At 36.3% G+C, this 22,444-nt stretch overlaps 1 protein-coding gene across 1 annotated transcript in view; it reads right to left on the bottom strand.

Annotated features, from left to right (window-relative positions):
* The window catches only part of LOC148950132 (uncharacterized), an 81,404-nt gene that overhangs the window by 21,292 nt on the left and 37,668 nt on the right, over window positions 1–22,444 (bottom strand). The window contains exons 4-8 of the mRNA XM_089092161.1: window positions 21,085–21,312; window positions 17,930–18,263; window positions 10,262–11,140; window positions 5,235–5,422; window positions 3,842–4,000 (exon numbers count right to left, since the gene is read on the bottom strand). Of these exons, the coding sequence (XP_088948287.1) occupies window positions 3,842–4,000; window positions 5,235–5,422; window positions 10,262–11,140; window positions 17,930–18,263; window positions 21,085–21,312 (1,788 nt within the window). The remainder of the gene's footprint in view (window positions 1–3,841; window positions 4,001–5,234; window positions 5,423–10,261; window positions 11,141–17,929; window positions 18,264–21,084; window positions 21,313–22,444) is intronic.

The raw sequence follows: 22,444 nt of genomic DNA on the forward strand, positions 1-22,444 counted from the left end.
ATATATATATATATATATATATATATATCAGGGTTCGGACAGGTTGCTTCGTTTTAAATTATAGGCTCTACCCTATTTTTATAGGATTTCCCGGGCCCAAATATAGGATCCGGAAGTCCTCGGGATCAAATCTGTGGTAGATGGTGTGGGATGCCTGGTCACATAAATTCGTCATTTCCCGAGTTTTTGCATTAATTTTTTTTTTTTTTTCAAATACAAACTGAACAAATAGTAAAAAACAGTAAAAATTCAGATACACACACTGTGCCAATGATTGACTGATACAGTTAAAATATTTGGAATCACTCTTGCTGCTTCTTGGGCATCAAATTTGGCATGAGGTCAGTTTTTCTCTTTACAAGAGACTGCTCCATTCTTGCAGATTCCACCATCTGCTCTCTTTCACTTGTTCTGGACTTTACAGCTCCTTTGAGCAAAGAAACAGCTAGGGCAATGTCTATGAAACTCATAGACTCAGCAGCCTTCTTCATTCTGTCGGTTGCTTCCTGAAGTAGAGTATCTGCTACTGTTCTCTTTTCTTACTTTGATGCTCTAAGTTTTTTCCTTTTGCTTTCCAGGTCTTCTATTTCTTTCTTTTTTTCATGGACCTCCTGCGACTTTCACTTGCTGTCCTCTTCGAAAGCTGCTTTCTCCTTCTCGGATAGCTCTTCTTTTTTCTTTACATCCAGATATTGTTGATACCAAGACCGTGCGGAACGTGCAAGATTCAACAGCTCTTTTGTAATAACAAACCGCTCTGGTTTTCCTCCATAAAGCCTCAACGTGTCATATACCATGAGACTCTCATCCAGAACGCGTTCAGACATCAAGGTCTGGTCTTCACCGAGAATCTTAACAGAACGCGAGAACCCACGCTCAATATCTGCGCTGCCATGCGATAACGTCAGCACCGCTTTGATAAGCTTGGTAAGTTCCGGGTACTTGCTGTCCCCGCGCTCATTCACCAGTCCAAAATAATGGCTCCAAAAATGATCAATCCGATTAATGTCCTCACAGGATGCAGCTTCAGTTCGCAAAAGCAGCCACTCAGCCTGGGCGACTCCAATCTGAGCTTTCTCCAATCGCAATCTCGCGTGCCACAGCCGCTATGCCTGCAATGCTTCTTGAATCCTTCATGTTGATTGGACTCAAACAGCGTAAAGCCTCTAGAAAACCATCCTTTTTCAGAGGATATTTGTTCAAAATATGGCAAATACCCACAATAAAATGTTTTCGCACATTGACATAGAAAATGGCCTTGTCTTTCAGTGTTGCTTTCTCACCGAAAGCTCGTTCCACATTTTCTGAAACTATGGGCTTTTCTGCAAATTTTTCAGCAAGGTTCAACATTAATATGTTGAAATATACAAATATATATATATATATATATATATATATATATATATATATATATATATATATATATATATATATATATATATATATATATATATATATATATATATATATATATATATATATATATATATAAAATTACCAGCCACTCTTCATCACGTACCGCGCAAAAGAAGACTTCCCCTTTTATAACCTCGCATTTCGCGCATGATCCATCATTACCCTGCTAAAACTCCTCAGCCATCTAATAGAAATAAGACGCTTACTTCCAACCCCACTTAAAGCCACTTTTCATCATATTTCCCACATCCAATGATTGCGCCACTTAAATCATCATATGTTCACATTTACATATTCAATATAACATACCATGATTCATACAGTCACTTTTTATTACTATATTAATGTTGTTTGATCCATTTTGCTTCATTTTCCGATCCCATTATACTGCATTTATATTTTTCCAAGCCACATTATGATTGATTTCTGCCTTGTTTAGTCACTTTTTTTATTCTTGTTTCTGATCATTTACTATTTGACTATTGATCTTTTATTTTTAGTTCGTCTTCCATTTTTTGACAATTTTACGCGTAATACAGAATTGATTTATGATATTGCTGTTTAGGGATTTGTATGTCGAAAAAAAACCACAAATTCACACTTCTATTTGTGACTGCGGTTTTCAGATTCGCAGCTCAATAAGAAGCACAAATTCAACATTTCTGTTTTAGATTTTCAAATAAAATTAGGAATTCGTAGCTCGATAAGAAGCCCAAATTCAACATTTCTGTTTTAGATTTTCAAATAAAAATTAAGGAATTCGCAACTCGATAAGAAGCACAAATTCAACATTTCTATTTGTGATTTTCAAATAAAAATTTAAGGATTCGTAGCTCGATAAGAAGCACAAATTCAACATTTCTATTTGTGATTTTCAAATAAAAATATAAGGATTCGTAGCTCGATAAGAAGCACAAATTCAACATTTCTATTTGTGATTTTCAAATAAAAATATAAGGATTCGTAGCTCGATAAGAAGCACAAATTCAACATTTCTATTTGTGATTTTCAAATAAAAATATAAGGATTCGTAGCTCGATAAGAAGCACAAATTCAACATTTCTATTTGTGATTTTCAAATAAAAATATAAGGATTCGTAGCTCGATAAGAAGCACAAATTCAACATTTCTATTTGTGATTTTCAAATAAAAATATAAGGATTCGTAGCTCGATAAGAAGCACAAATTCAACATTTCTATTTGTGATTTTCAAATAAAAATATAAGGATTCGTAGCTCGATAAGAAGCACAAAATTGACACTTGTGCTTTTGATTATTATTTCCAAATAAAATTCATCTAATTCTCCCTAAAACCAGGCATTAAATATGGACTCAAAGAGTATGGGTAATTTACAATAGTGGGAACTAGTGCTTAAAAATCGAAAAAATCTTTGTAAAAAAAACGCTTAAAAATCGAAAAAATCGTTTTTCCACTGATCCGGTTGAAAATTTCAGTGCAAATAGAAAGGGTTAAAAGGATTGCTTCCTAGCAAATCAGATTGCACCAATTCATGACTTCTAATCCCTTATTATTATTATATATTATTATTATTATCATTATATATATTATTGTTATTACTATTATTATTACGAGGAAAGTCTTTTTGAAATGGCCAGAAAACCTTTGACTATCTGGCTCTGGCCGAATAAGTAGCTTTGGCTAGTTACTTATATACACTTGATTCTTTAATGTATTTTCCACTGCCCTATATTTTAATCTGATGAAACAGGATCAGATTACTCACGTATAATGGTTACACACTAGCACTGGTGCTAGTGTCAAAAAAAAAAACCATCAACGCCATTTTGCGTTTGGCGACACTTGGCATATTTTTAGAGTAATAATAAGAATAATTCATTTAATTGTTGTAGTTCGTGAAATGAGTGCAGCAATAAATGTCTCATCTCAGTTCCTGACAGAAAAACAACTACGAAGCTTAAAAAAGTGTCGTCATGCGCTAGATGGCGTTAATATTCCTGGTGACACTGTTGCCAGTTTCCACTTTTATAAGTTACCCGTACTCTTTATATCGACCCTCTTTATTACCAACATTAACCGGTACAACCATCCTGTAATGGCGCAGTGGGTTTGACCTCAGCTTGGTAATACGGGACCCAGAGATCAAGCCTTCCTGTAGCAACACACTGCACGGCCCGAAATCTGATTCCGGTGATGAAATTATGTGAAAGTGTCTCCTTATTAATAATTCAAATAATAAGAAGAAGAACCGGTACAACCGGTTGTACCGGTTTCCGTTTGTCAAGGACCTTTGGTTGACAATTATGCGACAATTACACGACAAGGTATGCTAAACTACAGATCATATTATAAATTATCACACAAATTATAAATCATTCTCTTTGTTACTAACATTACTGGCCCATTCCTTCTTGTTTTATCACAATTTATTAAATGGTAACTCACCCAGTATAATGAACCATGTATGTTTCAACATCGTTTTCTAACCTAATATCCATAACTTTAGCTTCGTAAACGGTTCCTTGTGTATTTCCGTAATAGACACGAAGCTTGTCATTAAATTGTACATCCACCTCTTTTGGTAGCTCTCCTTCGAATCCCTCCCTATAAATAAAAAATATATTATAATTAATATTAAAACGATTTAAATTCTTTTAGTATTCAAATATTATATAGAACATTTAGAGAGCGTTCACGCGTGACTTATCCCACTTATCTGCTTAATACTAAGTTCCCTGAGTGAAATCCATAAAAGATAACAAATACTTATCTGGCAACTTGTCAATTGAAACGCTACAGGCAACAAGGCGAATAACGACATTAATTGCGTTTACTCCAGTGTAAACATAGCTCATTTACAAACCCCTGAAGGTGTATCACATTTCCCCGTTACAGTTTCTTTTTGTTCTCTGCATATATTTTCACATATTTTTTCCATTTTTGAAAAATTTAATTTTTTCTTTATATATGACGTCACTTATCCTCAGTAATCCTGCCCTTTCTAGAATTAGCAGGTGTACTTATCCGACCGTTTCAAACAGTAGTCTTACTAACATCTTACGTCTCGTAACACGCTAACGATAAGTAATCTTGGAATACTCGAACGTACTAATAAATTTTACCAAAAGAGGAGTGATGCCACCAGGTTGGATACATTCCAGCAACTAGGCTAGTACAAATTAAATTTGGCTAGTGAAACTAAATACAACTTCACTCAGCAGATTTTCAGGGTAGTAAATGCGGATGTCAGGATAGTCAAAGTGGCAAGTTCACTTCAAGGCTCGAAAATTCGTTTCTTGACTTGAGATGAGTTTTGCGCTCTTGTGTACTTTTTTTTTTTTTTATCCTGGCTAAAGACAAAAAAGTTCATCTAAATTTAATATTATCGGTTTCCATTGTACAAAAGTCCTAAATTATGGACTTCGCGGGATACCAATTCACAAAATTACGGGGGGGGGGGGTTCAATTTTTTAATGAAGATACCAGAAAAAGGTTTCTTTCAAAATCTAGGGAGGGTCAATTTTTTTCATCGAAAATACCAAAAAAGGCTATTTTTCAAAACCTAGATGAGGTGGGGACAATTGCCCCCCCCCCCTAATTGGCACCACTGTAAATTCCACGTTTCTTCTTTGAAAAGTTAAACATACAATTTTTTTCTCTTCGGTTGTTTACCTCAATCTTACGCGCAGGAGGAAAATGTGCTGAGCTTGGTAGATACGAAAACATCAGCTTTACTTCAAATGGATGGAAAATTACGAAAAAAAACATTTAGTATGTAATATGACCCTGAATATAAATCATGTCTAATTCAAAGAAAGAGAAGAAGATCCGCCTTTACCTTACGAATTCTGCTTTAGGTTTGGTGTCATTTTGTCTATATTTGGGTGGTCTTCCACGAGGTAGGGGTGTAGCTCCATCTGTCCTAGGCAAAGGTGAGGGGGACTCGGTCTGAAGTACTGACGACCTCTTTTTCTTTTGGGGCTTTTCATTGCCTTCCACAATTGATGAATCAGATTCTAGTACCAGCTAAAAATTTATAGACTTTCTTAGATCATTAGGGTATGAATGCCTGTATTTATTAAATCTTTTTTTTTGCATCCTAATCCGATTTCTAACTGGTTTTAATATGTAAATAAACAAAACCGGCCAAATAACAATACATGCTCACGTTAGCTCCACCTATTGTAGTGAATAAAATATTTTCTTAGTCTATACTGATCACAGTTCATATAATTATCCAGTAAGCTTATCGCAGATCATTTCTGGTCTTCGTTCTCGGTGCGAACAAAAAGCTCCTCCCACTTATTCTGCATTAGCGGGAATGCGGGTTAGTCTGTTTCCGATTGTTTCCAACAAAGTGCATTATTCGTAATAGCGGGTTTCCACTTGTTTCCGATTAGATCACAGTCTGACTTGTCTACCCGTGAAAAGATCTGACTTCGCTTATGTTTATATCTGCAAAAACGTTCTCCGGAGCACTCGCACCCCGGTCCGGGTTTTTATAATGGGTGAGATAGAGAATGATCATACTGGATAATTATATGAACTGTGATACTGATAAATCATTTCATTATAACAACATTACCGAAATATATATATTTTTTTAACTGCTTATTTGTTTAAATAAATGAATTTTGACCTCATTTACAAAAACTATGACAACTTGTTGTTTTAAGAAATAATTATAAAAGCAGGACATTAAGAATCAATACAACTAGATTTGCTTCCGCTAATGGTTCCCTTGGGTCTAAAACGAGGTGTCTCCACCCCTTCAAATTTTCAGCATGTTACCCAACAAAACAGAATATTTCATACTATGAAACTCATTTTTTTTACACTTTTTGTCATTGATAAGCCCCCCCCCCCCTTCTGGTACCCCTATCTAAAAAGTGTAATTTAATTGATCTCCCTATCTAATATCCCCAACAATTTTCAGCTGGATCTCTTAAGCCATTAATTTATGCCCTTAGCTGTACCTAAGATATTGCACATACGCCCGTTTGAAAACCCCTAGCTAAAAAGTAAAATTTAATTGATCTCCATATCTAATATTCCCAACAATTTTCTGCTGGGTCTCTTAAGCCAGCAGTTTATATTCTTAGCTGTACCTAATATAATAATAATAATAATAACTCTTTATTTCCATAATAGCTTATAGCTAGCAACGGACGTCAAACAACAAGAAAATATAACACATGAGATCAGATAAATAAATATAAAAATAAATAAACTTTTTCACAACTTTTTATAGATTTCCATTTCAACTAGTTCCTCATTATAGTGGTTCACGAAGTATGGAACAAACGATGATAGGTACCTTTTTGATGCCTTTCGGGGTGGGCGACAAAGAAGTTGGCACGACGAAGTGAGGGCTCCTCTACGTGTTTTTGGCCGACTGATCTGTGATTCCTGGAAATCCGGTAATATTTTGCGATGGACATCAGAGCTTAGACATTTTTTTCCGAAACGCATCGTGAGATCGTGGCGCCTTTCAGATAGCTTCTGAAGCCTCAGTTTCTGCAGGCTGTCCTCATAGGAAGTATAATTTGCCCCAAGCATTATTTGGCAAGCCCGCTTTTGAATATTTTCAAGCTTTTCGGTTTGGATAGCCGTTAGACCTGGGTGCTAAACGGGATAAGCATACTCGGTTTGCGATCGGACATACATACAGTATAGACTGCGCATAATGGAAATTTGGATATTGAACCGCGTTAGGCAAGCAAAGGATTTTAGGCATAGGGAAGCCTTTTGGAGGATAGACTGTATATGTGGATCCCATTTAGGTTGCTTTTGAAAATTACTCCTAGGATTTTTATTTCATCTTTAGTTGTAAGTCCTGTGTCTTCTTGGGACGAAATTATAGATTTAAAAAAGCTAACACGTAGAATATGGCTTTTGGTTTCACTAACTGTAAGCATTATATCTTCACGATTGTGATTGGGATGGGAAAATATTGATGAGTTGACGATTTTCTCTGCTGGGCACGCTAAGGTGCGGAATGATATGCTTGACAGGTCGTCAGCAAAGTTGTAGCGACTTTGTATATGTGCTAGGACAGGGTTAAAAACAATCAAAAAGATCAGTCGTCCTAATTTTGTCCCTTGGGGTGCTCCGCACCATATTTCTTGGATTTCGGATGCTTCATCCTGCGTGAGTGAAACACATTGGTTTTGATTGTGCAGGAAGCTTGCAACCATTCTCACAAGAAACTGTCGAGCTCCCATTTCTTTAGCTCGGTTAATAGCTATCAGATGTTGGATGCTGTCAAACGCCTTTACTATATCGCTGAGAAGGATTTCTGCGTAAGTCTCTTCCTTCTCGAGATGTTTCATCAGATCGTCAAGAAAACATACAAGATAGTGGGTAGTATTATGTCCAGGCCTGAAACCAAATTGCCGAGGGTCTAAATTAGCTTCAAGATCTCCATATAAATATTCACAGATAAAGTCTTTCAACACTTTGGAAAGGCACGGGGTTTTTGAAATGTGGCGCAAATCGTTAGGTGAGAGGGTTTTTTTATTTTAGGAATGGGAGTTATATAGGCTGTCTTGAAGCAATCCGAGAATATACCATCTATTAGACATTGATGGAAGCAGGCAGCCAAAACATGACTAAGCTCCTCAGAGCAATGAGCTATCAACTCAATAGGAACTTCTAGAGGGTAACTACTCTTTCTGGTGTCCAGGAGTTTGAGCTTCTCGTGTACTTAATGGGGGCGAAGGATTGGAATTTGTGCAATGGGTCCATTTTCAGGTGTTTCTTCAAGAGGTGGGCGTGTGCGACAAATATTTGAAAAATGTGTGTTGATCATATCAGCGCTCAGAGGTTCACCATCAGAGCCGTAGATCGTCTGCTGCTTTCGATTCCGTCCCATAATCTCCTGGACCTTCTGGTGGAATCTAGAGGGGTTAGACTTCCAAAGCTTGTTAACCACTTGAGCACCAAATTCCTTTTTAGATTTCTTTATTTTGAGACATATGACATTGCGCATTTTTTTAGTCTCATCTAATATATTGCAGATACGCCCGTTTGAAAACCTGGTGCGCATAGTGAGTTTTGATTGAATTAAACGGTCTCCTCAATATTTCCTGAAAGTTTTAACTTAATATTGTACCTTAGCCCTTCCTGAGATATTGCAAATGCATAATCTTGACAACCTGGGTGCACATAATATATTTAAATTATCCCAAATGCACAGTGTCTCTTTCCCTGAAAGTTTTAACTTAATACCCTTAGCTACTCCTAAGTTATTCATGTATGGCATTTTAAAAACAATTATGTAGCTTGAGCTGTTTGATTTATTTCGATATCCCCCCTTGATATTCGCTGGAAGTTTCAACTTAATACCGTAAGCCGTTCCAGAGATATTGCAGATACGTCCTCTTGACAACCTGGATGCATGTAGTGTCTTTTGATTTAGTTCAACATCCCCCTTAGCTTTATCTTTTGTCATTCCCTAAAATTTCAACTTAATAACCCTAGCAGTTCCCGAGATATTGCAGATGTACCGTTAAGACAACCTCGGTACACATACTGTCTTATGATTTAGTTCAATATCCCCTCAACATGCACTGAAAAATTCAACTTAACATCTTTAGGCATTACTGAGATGCTGCAGATACCAGCCTGACCCGGAAGCTAACCCCGAATCACCTGGTGTCTTTTTATTTGATTCAACATCCTGCTCAACATACCCTGAAAGTTTCGACTAAATACCCTTAGTCAATTCTGATGTATTGCAAAAGTTCCCTTTTGACAACCAGGATACACGTATTGTCTTTTGATTGTATCACCTGTTACATGAAAATGATTTTATTTTTTATTTTTTGTAAAAATTCAGAGTCGCCACAACGCTTCTAAAAATTAGCTACCATTCGAGCGAAGCGAGGGTTATTTTCAAGGGCCAAAGGTCCAAAATCATTACGAACTTGCCCAAGTGAAAGGAAGGCCATCCAAAAACTTGCGAAACAGCCTTTTTGCTAGAGAGAGTCCACGAAGCGGGCTCTTTTGTCCAGAAGAACCTCTCCCCTCAACAAAATGTTGGGCCTAAAACTACGCCTTTTTTTAAACACCCAATCCCACAAAAATCTTCTGATAGACGCCAATCAATGTATGCACCTATGTACACGTACTTGTAATGTAGAAATAACACATGTGTCATACGTCATGCTAAAACAAAAGAGGCAATCTAACATTTCCATAATTTTAAAGGAAATCAAAAATAAATTTTCAAGATTTTCACAAAACTTTTCTCTTCTTTGGGGATTTATGTATAGGGGAATGTTTTTATGCAGGAATATTTATAGGAGAATATTCATTACAAGTCAGTTTGTAAAGCTTCATCTCTTATTTTGGTGTGTGTTATAAAATTTTAATATTTGTAGTGAGATTTTACCTTCTCTTCTATAGGACAAGGTGTTACATTGTCTTCTTTTTCCTTTTATAGCCTTGGCCCATCGGGCATCTGTATAAAATAAACATATCCACCTAATTATCTTGGGAAAACATCCACCAAAAAAGGAAAAGAAAAAAAAACAGTTTGAAGCTGATTATTCCATGGGCGTCCATATGAGGAGGGGGGCCCCAGCCCTCCTTGGCTGAATGATGCTGCCTTATATTTGATATTTTTGTTTTGAGATTTCTATTATACGGCATTGGAAGTGCCGATTAGACCAGGTAAGCCCCCTCTCTAAAATTCAGCTTATGGGCGCCCATAGATTAATGTGACTCACTTTTATTGATAGTACATAAAGTTATGTTAGGCACGCTTCGACGGAGATGAGTGGCCCTTTATTGTTGTGTACGTAAAAAAAAAAAAAAAAAAACAGAACCAAACAAGGCCCAATAAGTCAAAGTATTACGTACCTTTTTTTTCCTAGTTCTCTTTGTTTCACCACTTTCGCTAGCTGTAATCGACGAGCTCCTCTGTAAAAGTCGTCGCTTCCTTGGAGTATCACCACTTTCATCATCAGAATCCTCTTTCTTTGGTTGAGTTTTGACAGGTGATGAATTACGGGAAGGCCTTTGTCCAGTATCACTTTTAGGCTTAGTTTTGACAAAATCTGTGAGGCTGGCGTCTTCGTCTTTTACTAATTTTGGCTCTGATTTAGACTTTTTAATTTTTGAAGCGGGCTCTTGGGACTTGGGCTTTGGTTTGGGTGTTGTAGTTTGGTTTGATTTGGGTGTGTTTGGTTGAGTGTTTGGGTCTGATTTGGGCGGTGTGACAGCTTTAGGTCCCCTTCGTTTGAGCACTTTAGCTTTTGGCATCTTATCTTCAGATTTTGTGCGACGCCTTCCTTCCCTTTTTGGAGTAGTAACTCTTGCCACTTTTTGTAATCTTATTTCGATTGCTTTTATAACTTTTAGTGGCTTTTCGTCACTACTATCTTCATTCTGTTTCTTCTTCTGTTCGTCATCAAAGCTTTCGATATCAAACTTGCTTGCGCTAGATTCAGAAGAATCAGATAGGGAACATGGTTTATCAGGGATTAATTTCTTTGGAATTCCACGCATCAGACTTCGGCCCGGCTTAGAGCGATTGTTCCGATTCGTCCTTGGGCTATTCAATAAAGTAACACCAAGTTTGCGATAAAATTCTTCAAATGACAAAAGATATTTTTTGTATAATTGTTTTAGCTGAGAGGATACAGCATTTAAATTGCCACCAAGGGACATTTTTCCAACAACCACTCGCCACATGTTTTGGTTGGTTACACGATTAAAGCCACCCATTTTATGGACAACCTAAAAATAAAACAGATACAAATACATTCACAATATAATATGAAAGAAAAACCAGGCGCTTTTCAATTACAAGAACTAGACGCTTCCGTTTACATTCAGACAGGAATTTGGTTTATGAATATCAGATTTTATTGAATTTAGAATGGTCTGGACTTTAGAACACAATTATAAATGAACATTTTTATCAGTTTTTCTGGAGAAAATTTATATTCTTCGGAAATAAAACATAGAAACTGCCCTAACCCTGGAATAATTCCACATAATTTGTCAATGCCTTTTATTTAACAGATAATAACTTCCTGAATAACTTATATCCTTCCTTTTCATGAACGAGTCTATTGCCAATTCAAAACCGAAAAAGTTTAAACATACATTAAATTCGACAAAATCTAAGACTACGAAGGTGATTCCTTGCCAGAATGTATAGTAGACCCCCCCCCCCCCATATTTCTCCAGCGAAATTTGAAATTTCAATAAGAGAAATAAAACTAATTAACATGGAGGAAAAGATTAAATCCCTCCTTTGTTCAGGCTGTTGCCACATATACAGTTCAATAAGGGAGATACCGTTATGAGAAGACCACCTTGCCTTATATGCGTCAAGCATAAGATGCCTCTCCTTTCGCTTGGAAGTCAATCAACCATACTAGCACTCTATTGGAGGGTCTGCAAAATCAAGTTGTGAAGTCATCCATTTATAGTAGGCCTTGAGGGAAAACCCTTACAGAGGAACTACTGTATCTGATATGTGGGATAGAATAGATAGGGGTTGCAGGGACTAATCGGTTTTATAAGATAATATAACAATTATTCAGATTAAATACACACGTTTTCAGGCATATAGCACATATACCATCCTACACACCCCGCATGGTTATATGGCCTGGAATGCTGGGAGAAAAAAAACAATAAAAAAGCATGTAATAAAAAGGACCCTACCCAACAAAACCAAGCTGGAGCATGTAATAATAACTACCTGAATAAATTATATCCTTCCTTCCTTGCCAATTCAGAAACCAAAAGAATTTAAACATATATTAAACTCAACAAAATCCAAGACTACGAAGGTAAGTCCTTGCCAGAATTCTCCGGCAACATTTAAAATTTCACGAAGAAAAATGAAACAAATAAACACAGAAAAGAAGAGTAAATCCCTCCTTTGTTCAAGCTGTTGCCATATATAAGGTTCAATGAGGTAAATACTCTCATGAGAGGATCACTTTGCCTTATGTGCATGAGGCATAAGATGCCTCTAATTTTCCTTGGAAGTCAAAGACCCATGTTGACGCTCTATTGGAGGGTCTGCAAAATCAAGTTGTAAGGTCGTCCACTTATTGTAAGTATCGGGGGAAACCCTTGAAGAAGATCTACTGTATCTGATATTTAGGATAGAATATTTGGAGAATTGCAGGGACTGATCGGTTTTATAGGATAAGGCAGGGATTCCCAACCTTTTTGTATTCTAGAGCACATTTTAAAATATCGGTAGGGTGACAGGCACCACTTATTTTTAAACGACAAACATCTTTCATGAATTCTCATTCCTATAATTTATTTCTTATATTCATAATTTATCAACATATAATAAACAAAAAATTTTTCAAATAATAAAATTATTATCCAAATTATATGCACTCAGAGAAATATATTTACATAACGTAAACAAAAGCGTGTCAAATGTGATTTTTGGCATTCCATATCATTGGCCAGTGTCTCATAATTAGGAGAGTATGATGATAATCCTGTTAGCAAACAATTATAAAGATGCTCAACGGTGAGTCGAGATCTATATCCTAATTTCATTAAGTTCACGTTTGAAAAAAAATGATTCTCATACGTATGTCGAACCAAGAAATTATTGAATATTATATGCCACTTTTATCAAAAATGGGAATTTTTCTGTGTCCACGGTATTTTAAAAGTCCTATGATATTAAGGAATTTAGAAAAATATCATTCTTAAGATCCAACATTTCTAACTCTAGTTCTTCTTTCTTACCTTGAACAATATCTGCAATACATGCGGCCATTTCCAATAGCCTATATTCATTTGGCAAGTAAAAGCATTGATACAGAAAAAAATAATTGGCTCGATATGTGTAAACTGCAAAAATCTCTTTTCTAATTGTTTTTTCTACACTTGAAGATGCTTAATTAATAATGACCTATTTAATTCATTATTACTTAGCATTTCCTTCATTTGTGCAAAAAGCATGAGAGAATTGACCTGCAGATGTGATATTAAATCCGATTTAACTTTAAAGGACTTTACAGAGCATATCATTTCAGCCAAGTTTTTGTTTCCCCCTAAACTCGAAATTTAACGAATCCTTTTTTTCCCATGATATCTGTAGGAATCCCCAAATCAATCAGCCAGCGAGACTCAGCTTTTTCATCATAATTTTCATTTTTATCTGTTAAAAATGTTTGTATTTCTTCAATCAAACTCACAAATCTCGTAAGAATCTTTGCTGTACTGAGCCAACGTACTTCAGTACGCAGATTAAAATCATGGTTTTCATCTTCGGTATCTTCTAACAGGGCCTTAAAAACTCGGTGTTGCAAAATAACTGCTCAAAAAGAATTGATTATTTTTGTAACACTGCGTTCAAACGGCTATATTTTACATCACAGAGCTTCTTGGTGGATAATACAGTTGTAAGAGACAAAGTTTGAAAATGACTCATCCTTCTTGCAGAGGTATGTAAATCCTTTACTGAACATTGCTGGTCTCCCATCGGTGGTTATCGCAGACAGCTTGTGCAAACGCATATTTATTGACTTGATATGTGTTTTGAATGTATTTTAAATGTCCTCATCCCTTGTCTGTTTTTTTCAGAAGTAATGTTTCGACATATCCTCTTTTACTGTGAAGTTACTAAATACCATCCTCACCATAACTGCTAACTGTACGGTGTCTGATATATCTGTCGACTCGTCAAATTCTAGCAAGAACCAGTCACAACCAAATCAATCTTTAACTGAGTTTCTATGTCTGTTGAAATTGCAGGTATTCTTCTGGTGAAAGTGTTATTTGACAACTGTAAGTCTTGTATTGCTGAGAAAATCTCACGTTTGCTAAAAGATCCATCAAGCAAACAATGGGCATCAGAAAAAATTGTTCTTTCATCAACCCATCATCAATGAAATGTGTCTTCTTGTTTGCAAGCATGTAAAGTATCTTGAAAGAAACAATGTATCGGGTTTCAAACCCGGTACATCCCATCTTCTTTGGATACGGCCTTGGTTTTTAACTGAGCAGATTCTCAATTTTATTTGCAGTAGTTTTAACTATTTTTATCCATTGCTGGTTCTAAAACGAATTTTTTGTACAGGGTCAGGCTCGTAATTAAAGAACCTGTAAGAACCGCTCTTCTCGTGAAACATTACAATTTATGGAATTTCCTTCGTATTTCCTGTAATTTTCCCATTCGTCGAAATTTTTCCGGGCCACGTTAGAATTTTCCACACGAATAGTGAAAAAATCTTGTTTTGCAGTTAGAATTGATTTTAGTTCACATATTTTTTTTTCTTACTTCAAATTTAAGCGGATAATTCACAACAAAAGTGCCGTAAATTGTCTGAAAGTGCCGGTCAACATTATTTTTTTTCGCCACTGCAATACTACTACCAGATAACAAGCAACTGCATTTATTTTTCAAATTAACGAAACAATATAATTCCTCTCAGTCCTTGTTAAAATTATAGGTTCGTTCTCTTTTACTCGGTCCACTTATTTTCGACCTAAAGGTATAAAAAATAAATAGTAATTGAACTACAATATAATATCAATGTTATAACATACGTCTGATCTGCACTATATGCCTAAATGTATTATAACAAGGACTATAACTACCCCCTCAATCATGAGATATTATCGCTTATTAATATAATAGAATACCCACCTCAAGGCCAGGATTTACGCATAGGCCCACTAGGCCCGGGCCGAAGGGCGCAAAAAGCATTGTTCGATTTTTTTTTCTTAACAAAAACTGGACTAATGTGATTTATCGTCAAAGTGCCAGGTGCACTTTGCTGCTACGCTACCTATTCGGAGGAAAGTGATTTTAAAACAACACAGGAATTCCGTAGCCCCTTATAAACTGTCAGATGTCTCCAAGAATGGCAGCTGAGAGCTCGGTATCACCTCTCTCTTGCATTACTCTTGGCACATCACTCATCAGTTGCCTTCTGTTCAGGGCTTCCACTATCCCGGAATTTTTGGAGTTTTCCCCGTAAATCTCTGTCTCCTCGAAAAAAATTTCTTGGGTTTAGGGGCGCCAAAAATTTAAATCCGGCCCTGTCAACTTCGCGCTTTTAGCCTGTTAAAAATTTTCAGGAGCAATATCAAACTCCTAATTTGTGTTTCGCTAAATATACGAAGATATCTCCTAGCTCCTGTCGCGATCCGATCGGGCAGCACTCATAATGAAAACAACGCGGCTCCAGGCTAGCGCGAGAACTAGTGAGTAATGCAGTCTGGCTCGTCGATAGACATTTTGCGACAAGAACTGTCAGCAAAGGAACACCTCATACACACACACTATAAAAAAAAAAAAAAAAAAAAAAACATTGTAAAAAGTAAAAAATAAATTAAAACTAACAAATAAATAAAAAAAATTCACATTTTTAGTTAATGTTTATAGAAATTTCCTGTCTCGGTTGAATAGTGCTGGGCAAATACGAATCGTTCCGCGGGCACCATGGTGCTCGCGGGCATAGGGTTGGGAACCCCAGAGATAAGGTAACAATTGTTTGTATTAAATACACACGTTTCCAGGCACATAGCACATATACCATCCTATACACCCCGCATGGTTCTATGGCCAGGAATGCAGGGGAAAAATAAAAAGCTTGCTTTTGGGTGGGTACCCAAAACCAAGCTGGAGCAAAGTACCAAGCACTAATGAACAACAAAACACACAATTCCAACCTGGCCCAGAAGAAACATTAGGGACACAAAGAAACATTAGGGACACTGCCTATTTGAACTGCCTATTTGACACTTGCCTATTTGAATTTAATGTGCTGACGTCTGCACAGCATACCTTGCATTGTAAACTGTTAAAGTGCTTCAAACACCACAAAATCTCACTATCAGCCAAGAGCCTAGCCTACTATACCTGCACACAGAGCACAGAGATCGATATCTATCATCTTATATTTGAACTTCTTGAGTCGAAAGATCTACTGAAAGATATTTGAGAATATCTCATAAATAAGAGACAACCAAGCCAGTAGCTCTGTAGCCCACAGAGTGAAGCAAAAGGAAAAGGGCTAAATAGTATCAACTGAAAAGCCCGCCTGCTGTGAAATAGAAGAAGAAGACACTGGCCTTCTTGGCCAAGAAGGCCTGGAGACATTAGGGACACAAATTACCAAATATTCATATTAAATTACCAAATTTAAGAGACAAAGTCTTTTTTAGTCCCTATTTCTCTAAAATTACAAATTCTACAAATTGTGCAGTCTTTTTAAGTTATTTATAAACATACCATGGATCTCAGGCTACACCTTAACACAGGGAAGGAAAAGGTGTGGGTATTTGGTTTCAAATCCTTCCTCTGATTGTTAAAAGAACCAACCCCTCATGGAAAAACTATGGCGTAAAAATGTCCTTATTTTAAAACAGCCCCGTCCAGACACAAAACCTCTGATCCCCCCTTGCTAGAGTATGGGCCTATGTGGTCACGTTATACTAAACTATAAAAGAAAATCGTCATAAAGTACCATAGCACAGCTAGGTTTTAAAAAAAGAAACAAATCGAGAGATACAAAAAAAAACAAGTAACACAAAAAAAAGAAGAAAAAACAACACTTTTATAGCGAATTATGTTTTTTCCCTGTTACAAATAATGATAATTAATAACTTAAATATACTTGGTTAAAATTTAATTTACTAAATTTTAATTTAACTTACTAAAAAATACAAAAACTCCACTGAATAACATAATTGGTTTAAAAAATAAAACAATATTAAAATATACGTTTTTTACAGGAAAGTCGTCTCCCAAGCTTAAAATACCAGTTAGCAAACCTGTTTTACTTTTTTTTTATATCCAGATCATGGTTATTCAAGCTATGGTTGTTTTTTTTTTATATCTAGTGGGAAAAACTACATTTATTTTCTTCTTTTTTGATAGGAGAAGATAGGATGGTCACTCGACAAGACATATAAAAACTTAAGATGTCACTGACTAAAATTAAACTCACAATCTCTATATTTGTTGAAAATAAGGTTAACATAGCTAACACATCTACTTCAATACATATACAAACTGTATCAGTAACTTACTGTACGGAACTGTAACTTAGTTCTGCCTACACTAAATTGGCGACAGAACTTAAATAAACCCCTTATTCATTCCCTGAAACTTGTTCAGAATCGAATCCAGATACCATTAAGTTAGAACAGAAAAAAAACAATATTTAAAAGAATCATGTATTTGACCACTTTTGAACTTAAATATGTCATCAATATTTAACATTGGTTTTGATGATTGCCTCAAATGACTTCATCTGATTTTTTTAAGTTGTAGTTTTTTGTATTGAAAGCCCTATAGCCTACCAGATGAAATTCTCCTAGCAAAGCTTGTTCTCAAGCTCCGTCAAGAAATCGGTTACATTCTAATCGCCTGTTATACAGTCATATTCTTGTAGGTCTTGGGTCATCGGGTCTAAATTAATTGTTCCAGGCTATCCTTGCTCTCTTCTTATTTCTAAAAAAATATTCTAATAAAATATTACTAATAAAATACTCCCTTAAACTATTATTAATACAACTATATACCTTGAAGAGTCTATAAAGATCCAGGTCCTTGCTACCAATCGTTGGTTCTTTATTAATAGGAGTACCTCTATCATCCATATGCTTGTAAAGTTGGGCAACAAAATGATCTTTAGTCTCAGGAGACTCATCTTCAGATTCCGAATCATCAGAAGGTTCAGTGTTTTCTGCTTCGGGCTCCACCCCAATAAGTGCTTTACGATCCCAATGCGATGGAAGAGTATCATTCTCAAGATACAATAAAGCATTCTCAACAGCGTGCTTCAACTGCTGATTCTCAATACTAGCCACAGAATCCGACAAAAAGTCGGCGGTTTCGTTCTTAGGGACAGTGTAACTAAAATAAAAATTAATAACATTACCGTGAGAGTGGGTCATCTTTAACATTACAATCGTATATCTATAATGGATAAATGTCTGTAACTCTTGGTCAATCACTAATCTGAAAACAGTCATGTGACATTATGCAACGGATCGCCTATATGAAGCAAATATTTTCCATTGTATAATCAGTCAGTTGGTTTCCGATGCTAACAACAGAGTATATGTGTTTTTTTTTTCGCCTTTCATCCGACATGCTCTTTAATTAGCGATAACATAATAGGTTGAAATCCGGATTTAGGGTTGTTCTGTACTTATGATGAGTCTCGTGCTATCTTGTTAACAAGATCTGTTCTATGACTGCGTGCCTGAATGTTAAACATTGGTTATGTCTTACTTAGAAGATTCAAGCTTCGAACCAGATTTTTTTAAAGGTACTGTGACAAGCATGTCTGAAAATAGAAGGGAGGGCGGAGGGAGAAGCGATTATCCTCCAGAAAGATTTGGCAACTAATGGCCTAGAGATGCACTTTATTGGCATTTCAGACCCTTCTTTAATTTTGTGGAAGAACATCACGAATAAATTTCACTGCTTTAAATCGTATTTAAATTCGTCTGTATTGCTGCATTAAAAAGCTCAAGATGAATCGAATGGTACGCATAAGGAAATATTCGCACTTGTGAAGCAGGGGGGGTAATTTTACTCTAGGCTGAATCGTCCACCCTCCTGGTAAATTGCGTCAGGAAGATGCACTGTTTTGATATCTTGAGAAAATCATAAGACAACATGTAGAAAATCATATAATAAAAAAGAAATGTTTTGTTCTGTTTTAATGTAATTCTAATTTTACCCACGCATGATCACGAACTGTTTGTCACATTTTTAATATATAAACTATATGAAATAATGCTGCCACTAATATAGAAAATTTTTTATAGAAACCAAAATATAGAAAACTAATATGGAAACTAAAATAAAAAATATAATAATAGAAAAACTAAAAAACTAAAACAGAAAATATATGTAACACTAACATAGGAACTAAAATATAGACAACTAATAATATAAAAACTTTCACAAGAATGGGAGCATCCTTGAAATATATTAACCGAAAGCATTCGACGCTATCTAGAACCTCAACGTCAGAAAAATCACAGTTTAAAACATACATAGAAATGTTCAAAGACAGAAAGTTTGTATTAGATGATCAATCTACTGCAAAACAAGTTTGAATCTACAACCTGGTTGGTCAATATGGATGTCAACATAGAGTAAACTGCTCACGAAGAAATTGCCTCTTTGCCACCTAATTAACACAATGAACAATTGCCCCAAACAATGCTACTTGGTGCACTACTTTTACCTTTTAAAGAAATTGCCACTTTGCCAACTAATTACCACAATGCACAATGCAGGCATACACAATGAAGTTCCAAGAGAGGGGCTTGAGAAGAGGGATCTTCGCCAATCCTTGCGTTTAGGTGTGTTCTGAAAGTCATGAGAGAAGGTGGGCATACACGATGAAGTTCCAAGAGAGGGGCTTGAGAAGAGGGATCTTCGCCAGTCCTTGCGTTTAGGTGTGTTCTGAAAGTCTTGAGAGAAGGTGGGCATACACAATGAAGTTCCAAGTGAGGGGCTTGAGAAGAGGGATTTCCACCAATCCTTGCGTTTAGGTGTGTTCTGAAAGTCATGAGAGAAGGTTGGTAAAAACAATGAAGTTCCAAGTGAGGGGCTTCAGAAGAGGGACATTCGCAAATCCTTGCGTTTAGGTGTGTTCTGAAATTCATGAGAGAAGGTTGGTAAACACACTGAAGGTCCAAGGGAGGGGCTTGAGAAGAGGGATCTTCGCCAATCCTTGCGTTTAGGTGTGTTCTGAAAGTCTTGAGAGAAGGTGGGCATACACGATGAAGTTCCAAGAGAGGGGCTTGAGAAGAGGGATCTTCGCCAGTCCTTGCGTTTAGGTGTGTTCTGAAAGTCTTGAGAGAAGGTGGGCATACACAATGAAGTTCCAAGTGAGGGGCTTGAGAAGAGGGATTTCCACCAATCCTTGCGTTTAGGTGTGTTCTGAAAGTCATGAGAGAAGGTGGGCATAAACAATGAAGTTCCAAGGGAGGGGCTTCAGAAGAGGGATCTTCGCCAATCCTTGCGTTTAGGTGTGTTCTGAAAGTCATGAGAGAAGGTGGGAAAACACACTGAAGTTCCAAGGGAGGGGCGTGAGAAGAGGGATCTTCGCCAATCCTTGCGTTTAGGTGTGTTCTGAAAGTCATGAGAGAAGGTGGGCATACACAATGAAGTTCCAAGGGAGGGGCTTGAGAAGAGGGATATTCGCCAATGCGTTTAGGTGTGTTCTGAAAGTCATGAGAGAAGGTGGGCAAAAACAATGAAGTTCCAAGGGAGGGGCTTGAGAAGAGGGAACTTCGCCAATCCTTGCGTTTAGGCGTGTTCTGAAAGTCATGAGAGAAGGTGGGCATAAACAATGAAGTTCCAAGGGAGGGGCTTGAGAAGAGGGATCTTCGCCAATCCTTGCGTTTAGGTGTGTTCTGAAATTCATGAGAGAAGGTGGGCATACACAATGAAGTTCCAAGGGAGGGGCTTGAGAAGAGGGATCTCCGCCAATCCTTGCGTTTAGGTGTGTTCTGAAAGTCATGAGAGAAGGTAGGCATAAACAATGAAGTTCCAAGGGAGGGCCTTGAGAAGAGGGATCTTTGCCAATCGTTGCGTTTAGGTGAGTTCTGAAAGTCATGAGATTTCAAAATCAGAAATACAGCAAGAGCCAGGGATTCAGGACAAGCACTGCCCATCATTTAATAATAAAAAAGACAGAGGTAAAACTTACTATCGTCCATCTTTAAATGATCGCACCAGATATTCTTCCTTAATACGAATTGAAACCTGATCCTGCGCAGTTGGTGCGACCACAAGGCCGGGAAACCAGTTTTCTTTGGACCTCTTTCGTTCACCGATCTCAACACAAATTACTTTTCCGATATCCACTTCTCGTTCATCTGTCTGGCTTCCGTCTTTGGAGGACGAATCTCCGTCGTCATCATCGCTTTCGCCGTCACTGAAAATCAAGAATTTATAAAGTATAACCCGGTTAAACTTATAATTACTTAAATTAGTATAATTAGTTATAACTAGTACAGTTATAATTAGTTTATATAGTCATAATAAGTATATATAGTTATTATAATTAGCTATTAGTATATATAGCTATTAGTAAAAAACATTAAAACAGAGAGTAAAAACTATGTAAAAATTGGCAAATATATGGGATAAATAATCTATTAGAAGAGCATTTTTTATTTGGAATGCCTTGGCATATTGGATTTCCCATTCCTTCAAAATAATCAAAGGGATGGGCGAGACATTTACTGTTAATAATTGATTCACTTGCTTGTACAATATTTTGAGGGTTTTACTATTCCTTTTTTCCCCAGCCAGACAGGAGGCGGGGGTGGTTTAAGAGTCGAAATGTAATCACTAGGAGGGAAGGGGATTAGAATTTTTCCCAAGGGAGGTTAAAATGTAAAAATTACATTATTATGCCGAAAATTTTCTAATTGTCCTTCAGACCAATACCACCCCTCCCCATAGATTTTTAAAAATAAATTCCACCTCACCACCTATTAACATTTGAAGAATTAAAAAAAATGTCACTCCTCCCCTGAATTTCAAAGAATATACTGTTTTTTTATTCATGAAAAAAAAAAAAAAAAATAAAAACTTACACTCTCCCTACATCCCCGTGGATTGAGGCCACATCTCTTTGATATACTATACCATAACTAGTAACAAAAAGCACACATATTATTTCAATTTTTGTTAATTAGAGACTCCTTACTGTGAATAGGTGTTACGATATATATATATATATATATATATATATATATATATATATATATATATATATATATATATATATATATATATATATATATATATGTTATGAATACAGACATAATAGCAATACATTTTCTAGAAGGAAAACAGGATATTTGCCAGGTCTCAATGCTTTTCTTTTGCTAAGTATAATTATATGACTGGTATAAGCACGACCTTTTTGTTGACTTTCAGACATAAACTGCACACAGAAAAGAAGGAATCCCTTATATTGTTCGTCCAAAGAACTTCCTTCTCCACATTACATATCGAATTGTGGTAAGTACACAATGTAAATATTGAATCTTGTAAAT

Source organism: Artemia sp. Qi Xiang Cuo, chromosome 7 (assembly GCF_049724085.1).
Source record: "Artemia sp. Qi Xiang Cuo chromosome 7, ASM4972408v1, whole genome shotgun sequence".
NCBI classification, from domain to species: domain Eukaryota; kingdom Metazoa; phylum Arthropoda; class Branchiopoda; order Anostraca; family Artemiidae; genus Artemia; species Artemia sp. Qi Xiang Cuo.